This window comes from Rana temporaria, chromosome 1, assembly GCF_905171775.1.
Source record: "Rana temporaria chromosome 1, aRanTem1.1, whole genome shotgun sequence".
NCBI lineage: Eukaryota > Metazoa > Chordata > Amphibia > Anura > Ranidae > Rana > Rana temporaria.
This window is the reverse complement of record NC_053489.1, coordinates 442,486,530-442,509,958: the sequence shown is the minus strand read 5'-3', so window position 1 is coordinate 442,509,958 and position 23,429 is coordinate 442,486,530. Positions and strand designations below refer to the sequence as shown.

The following is a 23,429-nucleotide window of genomic DNA, read 5'->3' as shown; positions in this document are numbered from 1 at the left end:
AGGAGAGGCGAGTGTAAGTAAACAAACCTTCCCCGTTCTTCTCTCTGGCAGTGTCAGTGATTGTCTGTTCCCTGACATAGGGAACGACGATCAGTGACGTCACACGTCCAGCCACGCCCCCCCCCCTACAGTAAGAAACACACAGGTCAAACTTATCCCCTAAAGCGCCCCCTAGTGGTTAACCCATTCACTGCCATTGTCATTTATTACAGTAAACAGTGCATTTTTTATAGCACTTTTCGCTGTGAAAATGACAATGGTCCCAAAAATCTGTCAAAAGTGTCCGATGTGTCCGCCATAATGTCGGGAGTCACAAATTTAAAAAAAAACACTGATCGCCGCCATTAGTAGTAAAAAATTATTAATAAAAATGCCATAAAACTATCCCCTATTTTGTAAATGCTATAACTTTTGCTCAAACCAAACGCTTATTGCGATTTTTTTTTTACCAAAAATATGTAGAAAAATACGTATCGGCCCAAACTTTGCAAATTTTTACTGAACCAAACATGGGTATGTTTGGGTCATCTCCAATAGTGTTACCCTCCTTTCCTCTCAAAAAACAAATGCCAGTTTCCAATCACCTGAAGGTAGCACCTGATAACTTGAGGTCTAAAAATATACAGTTTGTGTTCTGTACTGTACGATTAAGATACACAAATCCTTTAAAAGTAACATCTCCCATGTATTAACCGTGTTTTTAGAGGTTTGTACCCAAACTAAACTGCATCCACTAGGCAGACCGCATTACTACACTGGATGTACGATTTGTGCACTCTGTTCTGTTATGCTTTACATAGTCTGCATACCCATGCCATGCACAGTGAAGCATAGGCTAAAGTTTGTGGTCTATCTGTACAAACCCAAATAATACTCAGGTCGAGCATCGGATCCCATGCTTTGTTGACACAAGGCAAATTCCATACTGTTGTAAAAGAATGCAATAAAGAAAACCATTCATAAAAATGTATTTGATATTTTATTTACAGCTTAATTCAGACATTTCTGTTGCCAAAAGAAAGAATAAATCATTTAAGTTCCTCTGTTCTTTACAGCAAATTATCCTCATCGTCAACAATATAATTAACAAAATATGAGTGGCACAGCTTCTTTGGAAAGAGATTTAGCATAGACTTTCTTCTTTAAATAAAAGATAAACAAAATCACATCTGTTTAGTCTCTCTGTCTCTAAGAACTGTACAAGGCAGCTACATAATATTCACAGAAGCCCCAGAATGCAGATTTATTCCAGCAGAGTTAAAAATACAATTACTTTTATTATTGTTTCCTTTGCACATCTTCCCATTGCACATAGCATTATGATATGTAATAAAGGAGTGGGCTGTCCTGGTTTGAACATTTATTTGGGGATCAGTCGCTTAATATTTGCCATCAAGTTAGATTTTTAGCACAGAACTATGAAATGGTGTCAATCATGTGAAGTAGTTCTGGAACTGCTGCAGAGCAGAAATGTTTTAACACGTGGCACTACAGCCCCTGCCTAAAGCATTATGGGACTAGTAGTTTGGCAAGAACCATAGGGCATAAAATTGTCCATGCTCCTAACCATAAATCCATGTTATAGCCTCTGGCTGACTGACTGTTGCTAGAATTAGCTGCAAATCCGCATAGTAGTTAAAGCAAAAAGAAAAAGAAAATATATAAGGCACCGCAAAAGCTAGAAAGACATCCCAAATTACTGAAAAAGGATTTTAGTCCTTGAGTATATTTAATTAGAAAAATATATTACCCTTATTAGAAGGGAATGTTTCGCTTTTTTAATTAATTAATTAATTTATTGTGTATTCCCACCTAGATGTGGTTGTTACAAAGTGACCACACTGTATATTGCGTAATAGTGACCACATATGTGGTATATTTTATATGGGTTTTGTGTTTTCCCTGTTTATGCATAATCGTCATGCATTTTACAGTGAGGCCAGCATGAAGTGCTTGGTAAATGCGAGGTCTTGATCATATAAGAATTCCAATTGCTGCAGAATACTATTGGCCATCCTTGGCAAAGAAAACAATGACCTTTGTAGGCTACATATAGAAGTGTTGAAAAGCATGTTGAAATATAGGTATTTCATAATACTGGTTTAACCCAAACAGAGATTTCTGTATGGGTATGTATACGAAAAACACACAAAATTAGTTTATATGTATAAGAAAACGTGTTATAATTAAAAATGATTGCAACCGAATATAGCCAAGTTCGTTTGCATTAGTAAGACCACCATGAAACTAAATGAATGTGATTTACAAAAGTTGCACTGCTTCTGGAGTATTATCAACTTTAACCATGTAAACCTTTTCCATACTTTTGATTCTTGACACTGGCTTGGACAGCTGTATTCCCAATACTGGAAACATATTCAGTCAGAACTATTATAGTTCATAAATAGGGAAATGTGCAGCAGGATAGCACATCATGTGATGGTGCTATGTACCTCATGTGCTCCAGAACTGGAGTGGACTATAACGTGCCTGGCGAAAGGCACAAGAAAAATGTATTCATATATAAGAGATGAAAGTTAATCGTCAATGATTCACAACAGCTAATGTTAACTCTTAAAAATGTGAGAATATTCCGACTGGTCAAGTGGGTCTACGTATAAATGTGTCCAGTTAATGAATCTGATCCCTAGTGTCGACTTAAAAGTGACAGCAGGAATTCTTTTTGCGAAAGATATGTAAACTGGGATAAAAAACTTGGAGTTCCCCCGAGAAATGCAATGCTGATCATGAGCAAGCAACCTCAGTGGTTCATCTCTCGTTCTAATGGAAGAAGCGTGGTGTGATCAGTTTTCTGACTACCTGCAAAGGTTTTGTATAGGTAGTATATATATTTGTTATGTTAAAAAAAAGTCAATCCTGTCCTCTATTAAAGTGGTTGTAAACCCCCCAATAATAAGTAATGTTAAAAGTAATGCACCTTGTTATGCTTTGTCTCCCAAGAATCTAAATCACATTATCTGTACCTTTTTGTTGTAATCTCTGCACCCATCACGGCCCTGTGAAGGTCTCTGGTCAGTGTGCGTTTGTGTGTCCATGGGCTCAAGCTCAGGAGGTCATCACTGACTCCCCTCCCACCTGTACACTCCCCACTATCACAGTCGCGCAGCTTAGCAGCTTCACTCCCGGTGTGCACGCACGTCCCAAGCAATGTGCGCATGTCAAAGCAACCGGACCAATAGGGCATCCAGGAGGGTGACACCTAACTTCATGTTGACCAACTATGCTCCAGCGAGGACGATCCGATCATAGGGAGGTAGGGCGAGTGATCTAGGAGGATGTGATGTGCATTGCTGCCGTGCATGAAACTGCTTAGTATTCTTGAATCAGAGATGAGGGTGTGTGGCCACATTATTTTTATGTAGGAAAGAGGGGAGGATTTTAAATGGCTGGCTGCTCCTTGCTTGGTAGGTGAAGCTAGGGACATATGGTTTCTGATGTTATTACAGTGTGAGGTACATGTGTCAGTTAATTTTTGATTTTTTTGAGGGGGGTTTACAACCACTTTAAGCCCTTCTGAAAAACCTAGCTGCTGTTCTTAGTGACCAAACATATGTGTTGCTGTTTTTTTCTCACGGTATAAAAAAATGAAACCCGATTAGTCACTAGGGGAACCGCTCAATTTTTTTCCCTCATCATCATTTCTTCAGCTTTATATGTTTCTCATGGAGTGTAGTTCCCCATGTTTCATTCAAGGTCTTCTGCGATCACAACCACTACAGCTTAGTCCTGTTTCTTTAATTAGGGACAGTAAATAACTGTAAATGCGTACCAAAATGTTTTCAAGGTAGAAAACACTTGGCCAGACAGACTACTACATAAAACCAAGAGAATTCTCTAGAACAAGTTATTTTCTTGAGCTTTTTTTCTTCCGAAAGTTCCGTAATTACACGTCTAACCACCAACTTTGAACATTTTATAGTATCAAGTTAATTCGTGTTTCTCCTAAAAAGTCAAAATACATAGACGGTTTTGCTATAATTAAACTGTTATACTGCAGATTAACTAGTCTGCAGAAAGAGCTTTGGTGGAGTTCTACAAGCGTGTTATTTAATTCTTAACATAACCTAGCCAACAAACTACATAAATCTCTATAGGATAACTTTTTACTAAAATGGCATGATACTTGTGTACTTGATGAAGTACGACTCCTGCCTGTTGCAGCAGGTATAGTATTTACGAATGCACAAACCCATGAAGATGATAGCTTGATTAATCAAACTTTCTACTACATGCTCAATTTTGTCAGGTATAACAATTGATATTTGCCATAATAATTTTTTTCAGCTCCATGACTCATTTTCAGTAATTAGAGACAGTGGAAAATACCAAAAACCTGTGTTATAGCTTAGTGAATTGAGCTTATTGTCGGCAGGAATTAGTGGTTACAAATATTCCTAATGTAGGATTTATAACCTGTCAGGTCTGATTTTTAAGCGTAAAAATACTGCATTCGAGCAGCATGATAATATTAAAAGTTTGATTATTTCCAGCCTCCCACAGCACATTCATGTATGGTCCATTCAGTAGCGACCCTCCTTACCACCTTTTCTAATGCATGACCAAACCTGGCCAAGAATGTGCAAGACTAAGCTAGGTTTCATTTTTACCAAATAGATCTTAATAAAGAAACAAAGTAATACTCAGTTTTCCTCCATGGACACCATTTATGCCTATTCTGGAACCTATATCATCAAGGGATGTAAGCAAATATTTTATTGTAAACATAAAAAATTTGGATCCATTAAGAATTGCTTAGGCTGTCAAAATGCAATTTGGGAAACTGATGCAAATCAGGCTCCCTTCCCCAAATCTGTTCAGCCTTAAATTGCTTGGACAAATTATATGGATGAGTCTGATGGCATTAGATGCATCTTGGATCCTCCTGATTGGGAAGAAAAAGCGATATGTTCACAATAAAAAAATACATTTGTAGAACAGATTTCTTTTAAGCTTTAGGTCAACTTTTAAGATTTAGGTCAACATCTCCACTAAAGCTGCACTGAGTTGTGAAGGGCGATTTTAAAGGAAGCTGTTAAGACAGATAAATGAAACTTGTTTTTGAAGGAGCATATCATTCTTTTTTTGCATTGCTATATTATGAGTCGCTAATCTAGAATAATCAAGTGTTTTTGAGGTGTCCCAACACAATACTGACTGCACATTTGTTCCAGGACAGTGACTCACAAAGGTGGTGAGGGTGCGCTCTTGTGTTCAATCTTTTTCCTCGATCCCCTACTATGTCATGGACCCAGAGCAAACATATTATCAGAGGCTTGATAAGTACATGCGTGTCTGGGGCACACTCACCAAAGTGTGTCAAGTATGAGGACCATAGCCCATTAAAACACAAGTTAGCAATAGATGCTCCCAAATTCCCAACAGGAGCCATCTAATGTCCATCCATGTGTTTGTTTGGAGTATTATTGTACTGGTATGTATGTTTGGAAAATGGCTCACACAACAGTAGAAATTGAATCTGATTACACTGAAAAAATTTGAACACCCTGCTGCTTTACATTTACTAATTACGGGCCCTGTTGAAACATGTTTCACTAACTAGGGTTCATCAGGTTCTCCTTCAGGGCTGCTGCTATATGCTGGTAGTGGGCCCGAATATTGCTGCAATCACCTGAATAAGTCAAAGGTAATGCCACATAATAATTTACTGTGCTTTTTGCTTGACATAACCTTTTTAAAAATGCCAACTGACATTGCCGTCTTGGTTTAGAATGTACAGGTTCTGGGCTGATTCTTATTCTTGATTAACTACTTGGTGAGTCACCAACATAAAAAAATTGCATGTTTATCAGTTGTCCAATTACTTAACTTCTAAACATAAGTTAATCTGGTGGTGAAGGCAGGGGTAAGAAAGACAGCCCAGGAGTCGGCACCATAAAAGTCAGCAATGACAGCACCCACATTTCTATCCTGACAGGGTCCCTTTATTTTGCAAAGCAGACCAACGTCTGCATTTACTCATTCATGGACAACTGCATATCCTAGGTTATAATTTCATAACATTTAAAGTAACCCTACAGGCCATATTATTGACATACATTTACATATTAGCAAGCAGTAAATGAGCTTTTAGGCCTCATTCACATTAGGCATGAGCGAAGGCAGGCGATTTCAGAGGCAGTATTTTTGAACATTCATTTTTTTTGTGTAAGTTGTAGTACAGGAACAGAATTGTCAATTGTCAGCCCCATAGACCTTTAAAAGGGAGCACCTGAAATATATGCAAACACATGCTTTTCAGGCATGCTTTTTCAGTCTATGGGGCTACAAATGCACAAATCTACCCCAAAACAAACTTGTGTACTATTTCAGACTTCATGGAAAGGCAACACTATGCTCAAGTGTGAAACAGCCCATAAAGAATAGTGGGATTCTTCCAACTTGAGCATTGTCTTGCTTTGAGAAATGAGTGACAAAGCGGTCAGGTCTGAATGGGGCCTTAAGCAAGCCTCGACTTACCTCTGTAGCTGCACTGAGGAGTAATGCATCCTGTTTACAACAGAGGCACTGAAGTCATGGCTTGTGATCCCTTTTTTTGCAGCTTGGTGACTTGGTGGCCATCCAGGGTGCTGCAAGTTGTTTGGGAAGTGACTGCAACCTGACTTCAAAGTCTCTGTTGTGATCTGTGAGGATGGCTTGTTTTACAGTACCTGCAGCTATAGAGGTCAGTGATGGCATATTTTAAAGCTCATTTACAGAGTTAATATCATATACACACACTTTATTGCCCATAGTCTAGCCATAGGTTTACCTTAAAGCCAAAATAGCTTAATCAAATATGATTATATTTTTGGGAAAAAAATATTTATATCCAAGCACTATGTAATGAGCAGTGCAGCCAAACCTTTTACATACAATTATTCTGAATTTGTCAACTTATCTATAAATTAATCAAGTTAAACCTCAAAAAAAAAAAAAAAAAAAAATGGTATGGAGATAATATCTGAATAAATGCCACAAATCCACCATTATATATACAATCACTCCAAATGTGGCATATTTAGAGCATGGTCTACATATTATGACACTTTACTAGCCCAAGAAGTATCACTAGTTGGAAAAGGTTTACATGGGATAATTTTTGTAGCCTAAAGCAGTCAACTGAAAGACTGTATGTTCTGCTATTGTGGTAAGTGCTTCTGGAATTCATAACAGAGTCTTTGTTATCAAGATAGATAGGAATATGCATTTTTAGTATGCTTTAGTAGGGAATGATAGTGTACCTTCGTTTTTGTTAAAACTGATTTGCGGTTTACCATTGAAGAAACATGGGTTCAGGGGATGCCAGGTCAAGCAATATTAAAAAATATGTTTTTGTATGATGAAGGAAGTCTTCCAATTAACAGAAGAACCCTAAGCGAGGGATTGACAAATCATGAAAAGCCATGAAACTGAATGGCTAATCCTGGTTTGGAAGCGCGGCAGTGAATTTAGAGGCTTATCAATCATAACTGATGGCAGTGTTCAACTGTACCCCCAAAACACATTTCATTCATCCCTTTATGGTCATCAGATAATGCTTTCTATAAGTGGATTGTTTAGAAAACAGTATCAGAACCACCAGGTATAAGATGCAGTGTTGCCCTGCTCCAGATCATAGAGGTCTCACAAGACAAAATTTCCTGCTTTCCATTACATTTCTGCTGAAGAACAACATATGACAGGAACTACTGGATAGTTGAAAGTTGAATTAAGGCACAAAGTTCTGAATTTAGAGATCAACAAAAGAAATCTGCAAAACTTGTAAGGTCATATGTTATTCCCCCTTATGGCAATATGTGTACAATCAGTGTGGTTTTGGGCATATCCTTTCCACGTATTTCCATAAATTTATGATGATAGGAAAGGGTCAACCTACTTAACACCCTAGTATACGTCCAGTTGGTTGATCTGATAAGAATTGCTTGGTAGTTTGTTCACAACCTGATACCTAAAAAAAACATGAACCTCTCCCATGCTGGTTTTGATTAGAAATGTTTAAAGACCACTAACTTGACTGACCTTCCCAACACCACACTAAACTTCTTAAAGGCCTCATTTGATTGTGAAGTCTCCTTCATCTTCACACCTGGCAATATAGGCAGGGTTCAGCAGGCTTCCAGTCATACCAGATCCCAGGAGCCAATTTTTCTTCTTGTTCCTAGAACTCACAAGCCCAATTGCAAACTCTAGGCGTACAAAGTGCAAATCAGTTCAAAGAGTAAGTGTCCTCGAGCACAGTTTAAGTCACATTTGATTCCAGTCTCAGCCACTGTAAACCCTGTCTAGTGTAGTGTACCAGTTCAGTCATAGTGCTGTTTAGAGCAAGGGGGCAAACCATTGCACTGAGGTCTGCAAAAAAATCTGAAACAGAAAAAGAGGCCACAAGAAAACATGTTATCAAAATTGTATTATGAACCTATATTCTGTGAATTTATGAGAATATATATCTTTGTTCAGATAAGGACAGACAAAAATTAAAGCTACTTATAAACAAAAAATATATCACAAACTCATGCTTTGGATTACACTTGAAACTACTAATCTGCAATCATACAGTGGGGGAAATAATTATTTGATCCCCTGCAGATTTTGTACGTTTACCCACTTCCAAAGAAAGAAAGGGTCTAGAATTGAACTCTCCCTACATAAGTTTTATTTGTATATCTGCTGTCCTCAGCCTTCTACACTGTATAGAAAGTGAACATCGCAAACAAGTGATGTTTTTACACCCTGAATAAATAATTTCAGAATAGCATGTTTTGGATGTGTGAATAAGACTATGCTACTGTAGGGTTGAATATTTGAATTTATACACATTGTAACAGCCTGTGACATTTTAAATAAGTGTATTGTACAGCGTAATTTTGTGGAAATGGGTTTTATATTTTTCTTATTTTATGTTTTGGTTAAATTTATGCAAAAATACAAAATATTCCACTAAAAACTATTGTTTAAAAATAAAAAAAAATAAAAGAAAAAAAAACTTTCGAAAGTGAACATTGTGTTAGAATTTTTTCTTCCCGTTCCAAAAAGGCACATCCCCCCCATAGGCAGAGGAATGAAGAAACATGCAGAGCTCTCTGCCAATCTATCAATGCACCCACCTGACACAAATTTCCAGCTGGTGTTATCTCCTGTGTCGGAGAACTTGTCAGAAGTTATGCCAACAGAGGAACGGAGCAGCAGAAAGACACAGGACTTTTTGGAGAGAGATAAGTAAACACTGCAGATATATGTACCTAGGTCAGATTTCATGAATGGGGTCATTTACATTCACTTTAAGGTTTCTTGGCTGTCGCTTGGCAATTTGGAAGTTTCAGTTCCCTCCATACATTTTCTGAAGGATTAAGGTCTGGAGACTGGCTAGGCCACTCCATGACATTAATACCCTTCTTCTTGAGCCAAAAGATACAGCAACACCCCACCAATCCCTACCAGATTGCCCGGCAATGTATCCTGGGCTTCTACAGATTGCCCGGCAATGTATCTGTGGACCCAGGACCAGCACAATGGGTGTCAGAAGCTGTAACGGAGAGAGGAACATCCATTTGATGATTTTCCCATTATGTATTACATTACTTCTGGGTTCGGATATCACTTTCCCCAGCCACTGTGGCCAGGGAAGAAGCTAACTGGGCACAATCTGTGCACAGTTAGCTTTAGTGAAGGGCAGGTGAGACCTCTATCTAAAGGATCCCTGACAATTAATGAGAACCTTTCGTTACAGTATCCCATCACATAGTGGGCCTATTGGAGCTCTATGGGATAGCAATGAAGTTAAATACATAAATAAAAATGGAATACATAAAAAAATAAATACACATATATGCGCCTAAATGACAACAACTGCACTACATATTGCATATCACTGTGAATGCTGGAGTTAGAGCAGTAATTCTATTGCCATCAGAGTTACCTCCAAACTGATAGCTTGTAAAGGCTGTTAAAGAGATGCCTATGGACAATTTTGGGCACCAAAGTTTTGCACGAATGTGTGACATTAGGCTTGACATGTTGAGTATCTACTCATCGCCTACATTTTACCCCAAAAATTTGGTAATAAATTGTGTATGCATGCACTAAAATGACTTCAGTGTATTTTTTTGTGAACATGTGTGTTTGATTAACATATTAAATTACCATGCCACACGGATTACAGCTTCTGGGCAATTAGTCTTCTAAGGCCCCTTTCACGTGGGGCTGTCTGTTTTGACAGACTCTGCTCACCGGGGATCGCTCTGTTGATCCCCGCTGAGTCAGAGGATGACAGGACCGTCTCTGCTCACTGTGCAGGGACCGACCTGTCGGAGATCCGCTCTCCTCTATGGGGGATCGGATAAAAATAGACCGTCTGTCCGTTTTCATCTGATCCGATCTGCCAGAAAGGGACCCCAAGAGTGTCTTTCACCTAAATTCAACAAAAAGTTTGATGCACTTGCATACTGCAGAGCTGTTGGATGTTTGCATAAAATTAATTATATTATTCTGTTCTAGTGTACATAGATTTGCAATGGCAATTTTTAACAGGTCTATAACTTCCATTTCAATAACAGGTTTCTGATTTAGAATCCCAGAAGTTTACAAGAGGATTACAGTGTAGTACACAGATGTAACAATGTAACCATAGATATTTTGTCCTCTATATACATAAATTAAAATCCATGACAAAATCATACCTTTGTTTTTCTTTGCTAGCAAATCAGCTTGTTCCCATATGTCATAAGCATAGAGGATGTAGGAGGTGATGTTGACATAAGATGATGCTATGTGATGTATCATCTGAGGGATGGTAACCGAGTTGCTCTGGCTCCCACTGTTGTTGGATCCTGGCTGAGAACCTCCAGAGCTGGCAGGAGAAGGTGTCGGGGACATTGGAGACGGCGTTCCAGAACTTCTAGCACAAATTAGATATATTGTAGAGAGCATCAATCAACAGCTTAAAACAGTATAAAATGAGATCCCATCCAGAAATGAGCAGCGATTAGTGAAAAGATATGTACAATAACTTTAGGAACTGCTGTACTACTGCCACCATTGACTTGTGTGATCATTTCACACCAAGCATGACCACAGCCAGCTCACAATGCAGGCAGGGCTGAAGGTGTAAATGTTTGACACAGCCAAGATGGAAACAGGATTAGCAAAATTCACCACTCTTCCACTTTATACTATGTTAAAGAGCTCCACAAAGCTGCAGCAATGATGATGGATGATACAGCAAACAAGATGGCGTGAGCTCAGTCATCTGGGCAATCCTATCCATCTCAATTTTATTAAAACAGAAAAATGTAAATGCAACCTGTATAAGTTCTGTACTGGGCTCACAGCAGTGCAAATAAGGAACTATTAGTCTACTAAGCTTAGCAAACTGACTAAATGTCCACATGTGGGCTACTGTGCTTCCTATGCAAGAGCTGTTTTAAGCCTAAGTGCAGAACTGCTAGGGCCAATAGTCACCATACCTGTGAAAATCTGACATCTGCTATATACTGCTCCATCAGTTTTTGTGTCCCTATTAATTCAAGATCACAGATGACCATTTAAAGACAAATTGGGGATTTCTCTTTATTTCAGTAGTTAGTGATCCCACAGATATTTGCTTATTGTTTTACATTACATTATTAATGAGGTGCAGTAGGTCTGAAATATTCAGCGCATAACTGAATGTAAAATGTATTACATTAGGTGGGTAAAGGGAACAGTATAAAGCGAGAGGTTAGGACCTCTCACACGTACGTGCATTCTTGATGTACATCACTGCAGGCACTTACGTTTAAAGATGCATTTATGTGCTTTGAAACATAGTATAGAGATTTTGGTGTAAATGTTTTAAAATGTGTATTTACCATTAATTTAAAATGAGCCATTTAATGTGCATAAATGCTACCTGTCCTATTTAAAGTGATAGTAAAGTAATTTTATTTAGTTGTACCAATAGGTAAGGCTATAATAGGGCTTACCTGTAGGTACAGTGAATATCTCCTAAACATGCAGTGTTTAGGAGATTTTCACACCGGATGCAGCCAGAGACGTCACCACCGCATGCGCTCTGAAGGTCCGGAATACCTCACGAATGAGGTTTCTACTTGGCCATACTGCGGCCAAAATAGATGTGTGTTACTGACCCATAATGCCAGGAAGTCAAAAGAATAAAAATGACAGTACCAACAATACTTGTTCTAAGAATGACAATTATTATTCAAACTTTCTTTGCTGCAGCATCTGGCATTTTTTTAATTAAAATTTGATACATAAAAAATGAAACTCACCTAGCAACACACGGAGAAGGTGCTTGAGCAGCTCTGGATGAACTCTGGTGGGAAAAAAACACTGCAATTAGTGAGTTTTGTGGAAAGTCTCACAATTTTAAACACAATACTCTAATAATTCCAAGCAAACAACAATTTAATGCTATAGGTCATTTAGAGGGATTAGCGCAGGCGTATTTGGATCCTAGTCCGAACCCTCCTTGTATACAGGCGGCGGGTAATGTCTCAGCAGCCAATAATTGGAGGTGTGCAGTGACCGCTTCCTGTTGGGATGGCTCAGAATAGGATCCGAACATGCCTGAGCTCATCACTAATCACTGATTATTTGCTTTTGAAAACACAAACCCCAAAAAATAAAGTCTAAAGCAGGGCTGTGGCCCACCAGCTGTTCCGAAACTACAAGTCCTATCACGCCTCTGTAAATAACTGTTAGTCTTCCCAACATGCCTCAGCATCTGGGAGTCACGCTTGTAACTCGGTCTTCAAATGCTTCATGGAACATGTAGTTCTACAACAGCTGGAGGGTCATTAATAAATTAATGTGTAGGAATTCATTTTGACTTAACTGCAAAACCAATTGGAGTATAATACAGAACACAGGCAAAGTATTCATGGACCCTGGGTTATAGGCTTGTACCTTCAGGTGATCGGACACTTGCAAGCTTTTAAAGGGTATAACCACTGGGAGCCTCCCTTATAACCCTAACCCACTCTGTAAATCCTGAGATATGTAGCAAGCAATGCAGAGTAATCAAGAAATGGAAGGGAAGACAGCCTGTGTCCTGTACTGCACAAGAAAATTTATTTACAGGAATGTCAAAATGTATCTTATCCTAAGACCCCATTTACACCTGAGCCTGAAGCTACAAAACGATGGAGGGGAAAAAATAAATGATTCCCAATGGAGATGGTTCATCTCCACTCCAAAATGCCTGAAGCCAGAAGCTCCAAAACGCCTGAAGCCCAAACAAGTTATGGGATTTTCTTTTAGGCAGATTTTGGCGTTTTTCTGCTTTTTACATTGGTGACCTTTTGACTTGTACAAAATCGCGACAAAAACACGGCAAAAAAAAAAAATAAACGCCAGAAAAATTGCAGACTTTCTGCCTGAAAACACTATGCTCAGGTGTGAATGGGGCCTTACTACTGTACAGTACAGGACACAAAGTATTCCAAGAACCTGGAATGTCCCCAAGCAATGAATCAGAAGGGCTGGGCAACAATCAGGCAAACAGAACTGCACCATCAGGCCCAAAAATTACAAGGGTCAAAAATACCCAGCTCTAGAGTGCCACTACAATAACAAAAGCTGCACCCACAGAAGACTGGATATTCACCTGGTAGAACTTTGAAAAAAGTATGAACAGAGAGCCAGGTGGTAGCCTTACACAGATGGGTTACAGAGGCCTAGTGTCAAAATGAGATGGGCAAAAGCACAGTAGCAGGTTTATCACTGAGAGTATAAGTGCTAGTAATCAGATTTCCTATGCATCTTGTGATAGTGGACTTGAAAGCAAGGTTGCGTGGGCAGAAGTGTCGCAATCAAGCCTCTACGCGTTTCAGCCAAACAATGGGCCATCATCAGGAAGCTTCCAAAAGACGGCCCATTGATTGGCAGAAACGCGTCAAGGCATGCTCACGTCATTGCGAAACAAGTCCGTCCAAGCAGTTTCCACAAACCGAGCCGAACCACGAGTGGCGGTATTCAGCAGATTGTGTGCCACGTTCCCAGTTTACAAAACACATGCTGTACACACCGGGTGCAGGATTATTAGGCACCATTACATGCAAGTGTAATTCTTATTTGTTTAATACAATAAATTCTAAACAATTTTACACAATGAGATCTTCTCTTGTTATTTCCATTTCATCCATGTGGGGGCATATCCAGCATTTGAGCTGCTAGCAAAGGATTTCATCCAGGGGTTTCCCCACCTGCGCATTTGACCCACTAGAGATAGTTGGTCAACATCTAGGGGTGAGTGCACATCCATTTGGGGCACCTGGTCTGAGCACAAGTCATACGGATCACTGGTTATTTACCTTGAGCATGAGCACTTATGAACACCAAACGTTGGGACTGTAAATTACTTATATATGTTTTTTCAAAGATCAGTATTCTCATTGAGGTGGAGGACTCATACGACCTTAGAAAGAAAGGATTGTGTTTTGGTGCAAGATAACCTTCTCTTTGCAAAGTATGAGGAACGGCTCAAGAGAGCTGCCAACGCAAGGTACGTTTGACAGACATCGCAACCAAAAGGCTACTTTGCAGGAGAAGTCAACCTGGTACACACTGGCCAAATATCGGCCAGTTCAACAGAAACTGGACTACAGTCGGCCAGTGTGTACAGCAGCCTGGCTTCTGTTTAACGGGCATGCTGGAAAACCAGCAGCTGACTGGCATCCGATCAGCACTCACAGCCAATGACTGCAAGCGCTGACCGGTGTGTTCTGGTAGGGGTGGGGCAGAGGAATTGTGACATAGATGGCAAAAATTCTGGTTTTGTCAGGTAGGCTGCTTGCTAAACCGGAAACAAATGCAGAGACTGGTGTTAGAGTCTGTCCCCTCCTCCGGAGCAAAGGGTACATCCTGACTCTGAGATAGAGTGCTGTGCGGGCCTTCTGCAGAGGGAATATAAGCCCATAGCTTTACAAAGGCTCCCTTTTGCCTGGCCTTCGCCATAGCTACGTGTGAGGGTATACTTCTGTGGGTAATCAGGGAGTAGGGTAGCAAATATAAGGTAAACGTCTACAGAAGGAGAGCGCAGCAAGCAAGGTGTAAACGCCCCTGTAATGAATCCTTGTGGAGAAAGGGTGGAAGGAAGTGCCTGAGTACCATAAAAGGGCTTTAGGCGGAAGTAGTGCTAAAATGTGTGAACTGTAATGTGATGCAACATACTTGAAACTAAACTCTGAGTGGTTGAGTTTAAGTGACAAATTTGAAAAGTTTGCACTGTAATAAATACAATTCAAATACAACCCCAGACTTTTACATTAAAACGGTCAAAAGCATACAGGGCGACCCTGTATTACCTGTCCATGACCCTAGACAGCATATAAAGTCCAGGCTTTGCCTTTTTAAGTGGGCATACCCCCAAACGGGCCTTTAGGGACTGGGTACCATAGGGTCAGACCACAGCCCTATACCTGTAAAGCACCCTGCAGTTGGCTACTACTAAAAGCCTGTACCATTCACAGCAGGCTTTGTATTTTATGAATACAAATCTTCAACTGGATGAGACAGATGACATCGTCCGCCTACCTCAGCCAATCAGAGGAAGCTTTGTATTCATTCATAGATTACAAAGCTTGTTAATAGCTGAGCAGCGCTCAAGCACGACTCAATTTTGTTTCCGGGTTACTCATTTGATTGTTTAGGAGTCTAAAGTCCACATATATTGGAAGACCCGATTCTTTATACATTGAGATTGATTGCGATTTCTTCCTTGAACCCTATAATATAACCCCTGAGATGAAGATGGCTTAAGTGTATTTGAAATGTTCTTCTGGCAGAGGTTTGTCAAAATGCATTTTTTTCCATAGTCAAAAAAAACTGAGGTTTCACAGGTATTACAGCAAGGAACATTCATCAATGTACATCACAATACATATTGTATCACATCAGGTCAATCGCCTAGTTAATGATGCAACTAAAAACAAACAACACAGTATTGTTCATACATACAAGATTCAGTGCACCTGCTTGTGATGGGTACTGTATAGGTAAGAAGTGCATAATGAAAATAAAGACAGGCACAGTACGCAGCGATATGCTTTATAAAGTTCAACAATCTTCTCCCATACAGGTTTCCGATTGTGCTAAGCATCTTTCCCACACTTTGTTTCACCCAAAAGAGCAGAAGCATAGTCAACAAAATGTCATTACGTTAGCATGGCTAAAACTATAAAGAAAAAAAATGTTAGCCATAACATTTATAGGTGTGTTACCTTGAAGTGCTCCCCAAGAGTGCGGGAATACTTTAATGCAGTATCTTTTTTGTAGCGAAACATCGCCATGTAGAGAACGGACTGGCAACGCATGCTAGGGGTAACAGAAAAATTATTTAAGCAAGTTTACAGGAAATCAGACTAGTCTGGTAGGACATGCGGGGAAAAAAGTTCACAATCCTCTAAAAGTAAAGGTCATTGCTAGTCAGACACTTACCATATAACTGCAAAAGCTTTTTCATGTGTGGGTGCTGAACTATCTGAGAAGTTCTTCAATTTCATAATAAACCTGTGAAGTACAAATGAAAATGACCTTGAAGCCAGGAAATATTTCTCTTCTGAGAAAGCTAAAAAAGTGTCTGCCTCATCCAGTTTGGTGACCAAATATGAGACAGCTGGTTCATTATCCACTTCCATACCAGGCACTTACGCACCTTCCTGCCCAAGCCATTTTTCAGCTTTCAGCGCTGTCGCACTTTGAATGACAATTGCGCGGTCATGCTACATTGTACCCAAACAATTTTTTTAAAAATTTTGTTGCCACAAATAGAGCTTTCTTTTGGTGGTATTTGAGCACCTCTGCGGGTTTTTTTCGCGCAACAACTAAAAAAAGTTTTTATTTTTTTCAGTTAATTTTTTTTGTAAATAAGTACGTTTTCCTCTTCAATTACGGGCACTAATATGGCGGCACTGATGGGCACCGATGAGGCGTCACTCATAGGCGGCACTGATGGGCACTCATAGGCGGCACTGATGGGTGGCACAGATGGGAACTCATAGGTGGGCACTGAGGGGTGGGACTGATGGCATTGCTGGGCATCACTTATTTATTTACAAATTTTGACAGTGCCCATGTTGCCAGTCAGTGCCCATTTGTGGGCACTGATTGGCATCTATTGTGCTTTTTTTTTTTACATGTGGATGGCCATGGGGGATGTACCTGGCCATCCACATGTTGCCCCCTTCCCTGGTGGTCCAGTGTGGGCATCCAAGGGGGGGCTGCGCTGATAAACAATCAGCGCGAACCCCCCCCTGTCAGGAGAGCCGCTGATCTGTCAGACGCGAGTGAGGAAGAGCCGATCAACGGCTCTTCCTGGTTACATCGTGATCAGCCGTGATTGGACACGGGTGATCACGTGGTAAAGAGTCTCCGCCGGAGGCTCTTTACCGAGATCGGAGATGCGGGGTGTCAGACCGACACCCTGCAACAACGATCGCCGCGCTGCGCGCGCCGGCATGTTATCGTGCTGGATGTCAATAGACGTCCAGTCAGAATAACACAACCACTTCCCAGACGTCAATTTACTATTGACCGGGCGGGAAGTGGTTATACGACTTAAGTGTTTTCATATCCAGCTGTTGGATGCAGCCTTTGCACTGACTTTGCCAGTTCCAGTGTTGAAAAAAATAAAATAAAATTGCAGGCATGCAGTATCCTTGCTCTGTAACACCACAAAGATGTGCAATAATAAAAAAAATAAAAAAAAATAAAAGACTTCTAGAGGTGTTAGACATTGAAAAAAAAAAAGAACAAGCCTATTGCCCTTTTCCCATGACTGCATTTTTACAAGTATTTTTGCTGTAACTGCTTATAAAGTGTTAACAGGAGTTCAGCTTCAATCTGTTAGTAAAATCCATCAAATTCGTCCAAAACTACCCTCTTGGCCATCACCGTAAGTTGGTTCTACAGCAGCTTTTGAATGCAGCTAGGCATTTGATCCCTGTTCACTGGAAAACAGCGCATGTTCCTGGGCGAGTTGATTGGATCCACTTGGTAAACATTATGGCTGCGGAGGAGTGGATAGCAACGTGCAAGGGCTGACATGAAAAGTTCTATGGGATTTGGGCATTACACTTCCACAACCACCAGTCTCAGAGTCCTCTACATCTCTATAGTTTGGGAACAGATGTAAGCTTAGTTTTATTAAATATTGGGGCACACTTGCTCAGATCCATGGAATATTTCTGAAATTATCATTTATTCTCTCAGTTATAGTGCTAGCTGTTGTATTTTTTGTTTTTATACTTTGTACCTTTATTACTTTTACACTTGATCTGCTTCCCCCTTTCTTCCTCTCTCCCCCCAACCCCTCGCCCTCATATCCTGGTTTTACAAATGGGCTCATAGCTCTTGATTGGCAATACATAGGTATATGAATGTGTATATATATATATATATATATTAGGGCTGGGGAAATTAAAGATTAATTCCTCGATTAATCTTTAATTTTTTTGATCGATCAAAATAATTTTGATCGATCAAAATTCTTGACGTCACCGGACAGCCTGGACAGTGAGACTTACCCTGCTGGATGCGATGCAAACTGCACCCATTGGATAGAGGTACCTTTTGCATCTGTGGAGCAGGAGGATGCATCAGGCTCCATCAAGGGAAGGGGGGAAAAAATAACCATCGTTTTCCTGTCCTAAGCAGTTTTGTGCAGACAATTCTTTGTGTATCAACAACATCTGTTGTGCGAAAGACTGTTCAGTTCTTCAGGGTATGTTGTCAATAAAAAGCGATCATGTCTGCTTCCAGAAAATGTAAACACTCTGGTATGTCTGTGTGACTGGCTAAAGAGATGCCTTCTTGCCTACTATAAAGTGACTGACGGTGAATATACTAGATAAGTTTTATAATTAAAGTTAAATTAACTTTCTACGTTTTTCTTAAAGTTTAATAAGAAAAAATTACTTACGTCAGTGCTACAGTTTGAATTTAAAACGTATTTGTGTGAACTGTGAAGTTAAGTCATGGATTGTGGAAACTAACTAGTGTCGGGTGATTGTATATAGTGTATACCACATTTACCATTTACTAATGCAGAGTTGCAATGCAAGGAGATCAGCTAAAAGTAATTGGATCTGTATGTGCGTTATAATTAATCGAAATTAGTCGATTAATCGATTAAAAAAAAAAATCGATTAATCGAACACAAAAATTTTAATCAGTAACAGCCCTAATATATATATATATATATATATATATATATATATATATATATATATATATATATATATATATATATATATATATATATATATATATATATATATATATATATATATATATATATATATATATATATATATATATATATATATATATATATATATATATATATATTTGTGGATGGCTGTACCAATAAGCTTTGATTGCCCATTTAATTTTTTTTTTTCTTTGTAATTTTCGATCTTGTGCAGTTTGGGCTTTATTTTTCTGTCCTTTGTAAGCCAGGGGTAGGCAACCTCGGCCCCCCAGCTGTGGTGAAACTACAAATCCCATCATGCCTCAGCCTCTAGGAGTCATGCCTGTAAATATCAGGGTCTTGCAATGTCTCATGGGACTTGTAGTTTCAAAACAGCTGGAGGGCCGGGGCTGCCTACCCCTGTTGTAAGCGAAAGGTTTGTGAAAATGTAAATAAAAAGACTACTTGCTGGTGTCCAAAAAGTGTCCTTACTACTTTGTTCAGAATGCAGACACCCTAATAACAGGAAGTGTAGCTTGGCTGGGTCAAAAAGTTGAATAAAAGGGAAAAAAGCGCAAAAAAGAAAACTACTTCTGCATAACATCCAACATTGTTGGGGTACAAATTTTACCCGATCTCGCTCTCACCTTACCACATCTAGGAATAGAGTGATTCCCTCCCAACTCCCAAAAGTTTCAATTTTTTTTTAGAGCATTACAGTAATAAACAGGCACACTGCAATCTAAAGGGTTGTGGTTGCAGCTGCAAATACGTTTTTTTCGTCATACTTGCATGTAAAATCCTTTTCTTTGAGTACATTGTGGGACACAGAGTCAGGCTAATATTCATTACCTGCTGGGTTATACTTCATTAGGTGAATGGGCACTGGTAGACAAAAGTCTTTAGACAGAAAGTGATCCCCTATATAACCCCCCCCCCCCCCCATACAGGAAGCACATCAGTTAGTAGCAAGCACTGAATACTCAAAAAAGAGGGGAGGGACCTCTGTGTCCCATGATGTACTCAAAGAAAATGATTTTTACAGGCAAGTGTGACGAAAAAATCCTATTATCTTTTTCATACATAATGGGACACAGAGTCAGGCTAATATTCATTACCTGCTGGGAAGTCCCAGAGCAATAGCCTTGAGGGGAGGGAGATACCCTACCAAACAATACCTAGCAGTTTTTATAGGGCAGCCCGCAGAACACTGCAGCCGAAAGCAGAATCCTCAGCTGCTTAAACATCCACTTGATAAATTTTGTGAACGTATGCCCTGAAGACCAGGTAGCAGCCTTACAAATCTGAGCCACAGGTACCCGATGGCGAAAAGCCCAGAAGGTTCTTGCACCCCCGGTAGAATGAGATCTCACCCTAAAGGGAACAGCTTTATGTTTCAGACCGTAGGCCTGAATGAACAATTGACGGACCCAATTGGCAATGGAAGCTGCCTGCCCTTTCCCTTTTTGGTTAAAAAAAAAAAGTCTGACCCTCGGATCTCCATAGATCTAGACAAATAAACCTTGACTGGCCGACACCATTTTTGGCAAAAAGCATGGAACAGGTCGTAACACTACTGTCGTGGTTAAGGATCAAGTACGGTTCCCTGCATGAAAGGACCGCCAACTCTGACACCCTTCTAGCGGTGGTGATAGCCATCAGAAGGCTAGCTTGCGTGACAGCAAGACTAATGGAATTTCCTTAATAGGTTCAAATGGTTGTTTCTGTAACACAGATGGTACTAAATTCGAGTACCAAGGACACAGATGACCTAATGGGGGCAAGCAAATGAGTTGTCCCTGCATAAAGGTTCGGATCAGTGAACGGGAGGCTAGAGGCCTTTGGAATTATACTGATAGGGCTGATTGTACTCAAAGCCAAATTTGATTTCTGAAGCCGACTGTAGAAAAGAGAATTTTTCCAATCACATATTTCCGTGGATGCCATTTTTTGGCTTCACACCAAGCAATACAAGTCTTCCATACCTTATGATAGATCTTCCTAGTGACAGCTTTTCTAGAATTTCACTAGGGTAGACACCACTGGTCTCAAGATGGCACGGTCTTTTAACACCCTGGCTTCAATAGCCATGTCATCAAATTTAGAGACTGTAAATTGGGGTGGAATATAGGACCTTGAGACAGTAGATGGGGGTGCTGTGTAAACATCCATGGCCCGTCTATTGTCAGTCTCACAATCTCTGGGAACCAGGGCATTCTGGGCAAGGCTGGTGCCACCAAAATTACTGGAACTCCCTCTCTCAGAATCCTGCACAACAAATGTGGAAGGAGAGGGACCAAAGGGAAAGCATAAACCAGGGAGTATTGGCTCCCTGGAACTACCAGAACGTCTGCTCTGATTGCCAGAGGATCTCTTGTTCAGGACACAAACTGCTGTAGCATGTTGTTGAACCTAGATGCCAGTAGGTCAACCTCTGGCCATCCCCAATGTTATCAAATTTCCTGGAACACACCTGGGTGTAGGGACCAATTTTACCTTACAGTTCTCTACTTCGGGGATATGGACTGCTAATGGGATCGGCAAATGTCCCTCTTCCCAGGCTAGTCTGTAGTTCCTTTAGAGCTAAACAACTCCTGGTACTGCCTTGGTGGTTTATATGGACCACTGCAGTGGCATTGTCGGACTGAACCCTGATAGGGTAGTCCTGAAGCTCCACCGTAGGGACCGTAGGGTCAGTCGTACTGCCCGTAATTACAGGACGTTGGTGGGCAGGATCTGTTCTGTCCTTGACCATTTCCCTTGAGCTATGAGCCCCTCTAGGGTTGCTCCCCAGCCTGAGAGACTGGCCTCTGTAGTCAGTACTCTCCAAGTTCCCGGGCGAAAGGATTTTCCCTTTCGCAAGTTTTGATCCTGCAACCACCAGTTTAGGCTTAAACGTGCCAGAGGAGATAAGCACAATTGTATAATCCAGGGCTTGTCCTCTCCTGTTTCAAGCCAACAGATGTCTTGTTGAGAGGCCTGGAATGGAACTGGGCATAGGGCACCGCCTCGAAGGAGGATACCATCCTCCCTAGAAGACTAATAGAGAGCCGAATGGAGGATTGTCTCGTGCCCCTTATCTGACGCACCTGATTCTTCAGGGCACAGATCCCTGTGGGTGACAAGAATACTCTTGCTTGGACCGTATCTAGGATCAGACCTAAATACTTTAGACTTTGAGCTGGTCTCAAGGTTGAACTTTCAGTATTTATGATCCAGCCTAAGCTTTCCAAATACCGCACTGTATATGTTATGCTCTGTTCTAGAGCCTGTAGTGAGTGATCTCTGAGCAGAAGCGTCACCCTTGGGCCCTTAAAAGACCCAGTACTGGTGCTAGGATCTTTGTGAACACCCGGGGAGCTGTAGCAAGCCCGAAGGGTAAAGCCACAAACTGAAAATGACATTCCTCTACTGCAAGTCGCAGGAACCTCTGATGAGGCTGAAAGATAGGTACGTGTAAAATGCGTGTCCTTTATATCGATGGAGGATAAAAAGTCTTCCATCTGGAACGAGGCCAAAACTAAGCGTACAAACTCCATCCGAAAGGAGTGGATTAGTAGATACTGGTTCAGAAATCTTCGGTCCAAAAAAATGGGCCTTGTGACCTCGTTTGGTGTTTAACTATAAAACGGGTTCACTCCTTCGGATACAGGAACCTGTACAATCACTCCTTAATGTACTAAATGATGTAGTGTCTGAAGTAAAATAATCTCCTTTTGGAGGATCCAGGGGAACGCTTAAAAACCCTTAAGGGAAACCCCCCGCAACTCCAGCTTGTAACTGCGGAGTATAATTGAGTGACCAACTCGTCCTGAATTATTGTTCTCCAAATGTCCGCAAAGTGCAGCAGCCTTCCCTCCACCTGATAAGAGTGGGGGTGTCTCCTCAAAAGGAGGGTTTGGTGCTGGATTTAGAAAAATCTTGGCCCCGGGTCTCTTTCTGGCCCTGGCCTTGCCCCTGGCTCAAGCACCATGTTGGCGATGAACTGCCCTGGCGCTGAGACATTTGAGGAAGCAGTCCCTGAAGTTTTAAACAAGGGATGCCTGGTGCTTTTCTTCACCCAAAATCCTTTTGGATATATTCGTCCAAATGATCACCAATAAACGTTCCCCCAGGAAAGGGAAACCTGCCAATAGCTTTTCAAAGGAAGCTTGGCTGGCCAGTTCTTAAGCCACAAAAGTCTGTGCCCATGTACAGACAAGAGAGCCAAAAGAAAAAA

At 40.6% G+C, this 23,429-nt stretch overlaps 1 protein-coding gene across 4 annotated transcripts in view; it reads right to left on the bottom strand.

Moving 5' to 3' along the window:
* Nucleotides 1-5,743: 5,743 nt before the first annotated feature.
* The window catches only part of AFF1 (AF4/FMR2 family member 1), a 234,418-nt gene continuing 216,732 nt past the window's right edge, over nucleotides 5,744-23,429 (bottom strand). For 3 of the 4 annotated variants that reach the window (XM_040326684.1, XM_040326698.1, XM_040326705.1), the window contains 5 exons: nucleotides 16,459-16,530; nucleotides 16,242-16,335; nucleotides 12,291-12,334; nucleotides 10,698-10,915; nucleotides 5,744-8,382 (listed from right to left, as the gene is read on the bottom strand). In XM_040326684.1, coding sequence (XP_040182618.1) covers nucleotides 8,261-8,382; nucleotides 10,698-10,915; nucleotides 12,291-12,334; nucleotides 16,242-16,335; nucleotides 16,459-16,530 — 550 coding nt within the window. In that variant the 3' untranslated portion in view covers nucleotides 5,744-8,260. The remainder of the gene's footprint in view (nucleotides 8,383-10,697; nucleotides 10,916-12,290; nucleotides 12,335-16,241; nucleotides 16,336-16,458; nucleotides 16,531-23,429) is intronic. The other variant, XM_040326690.1, reaches the window with a different exon arrangement.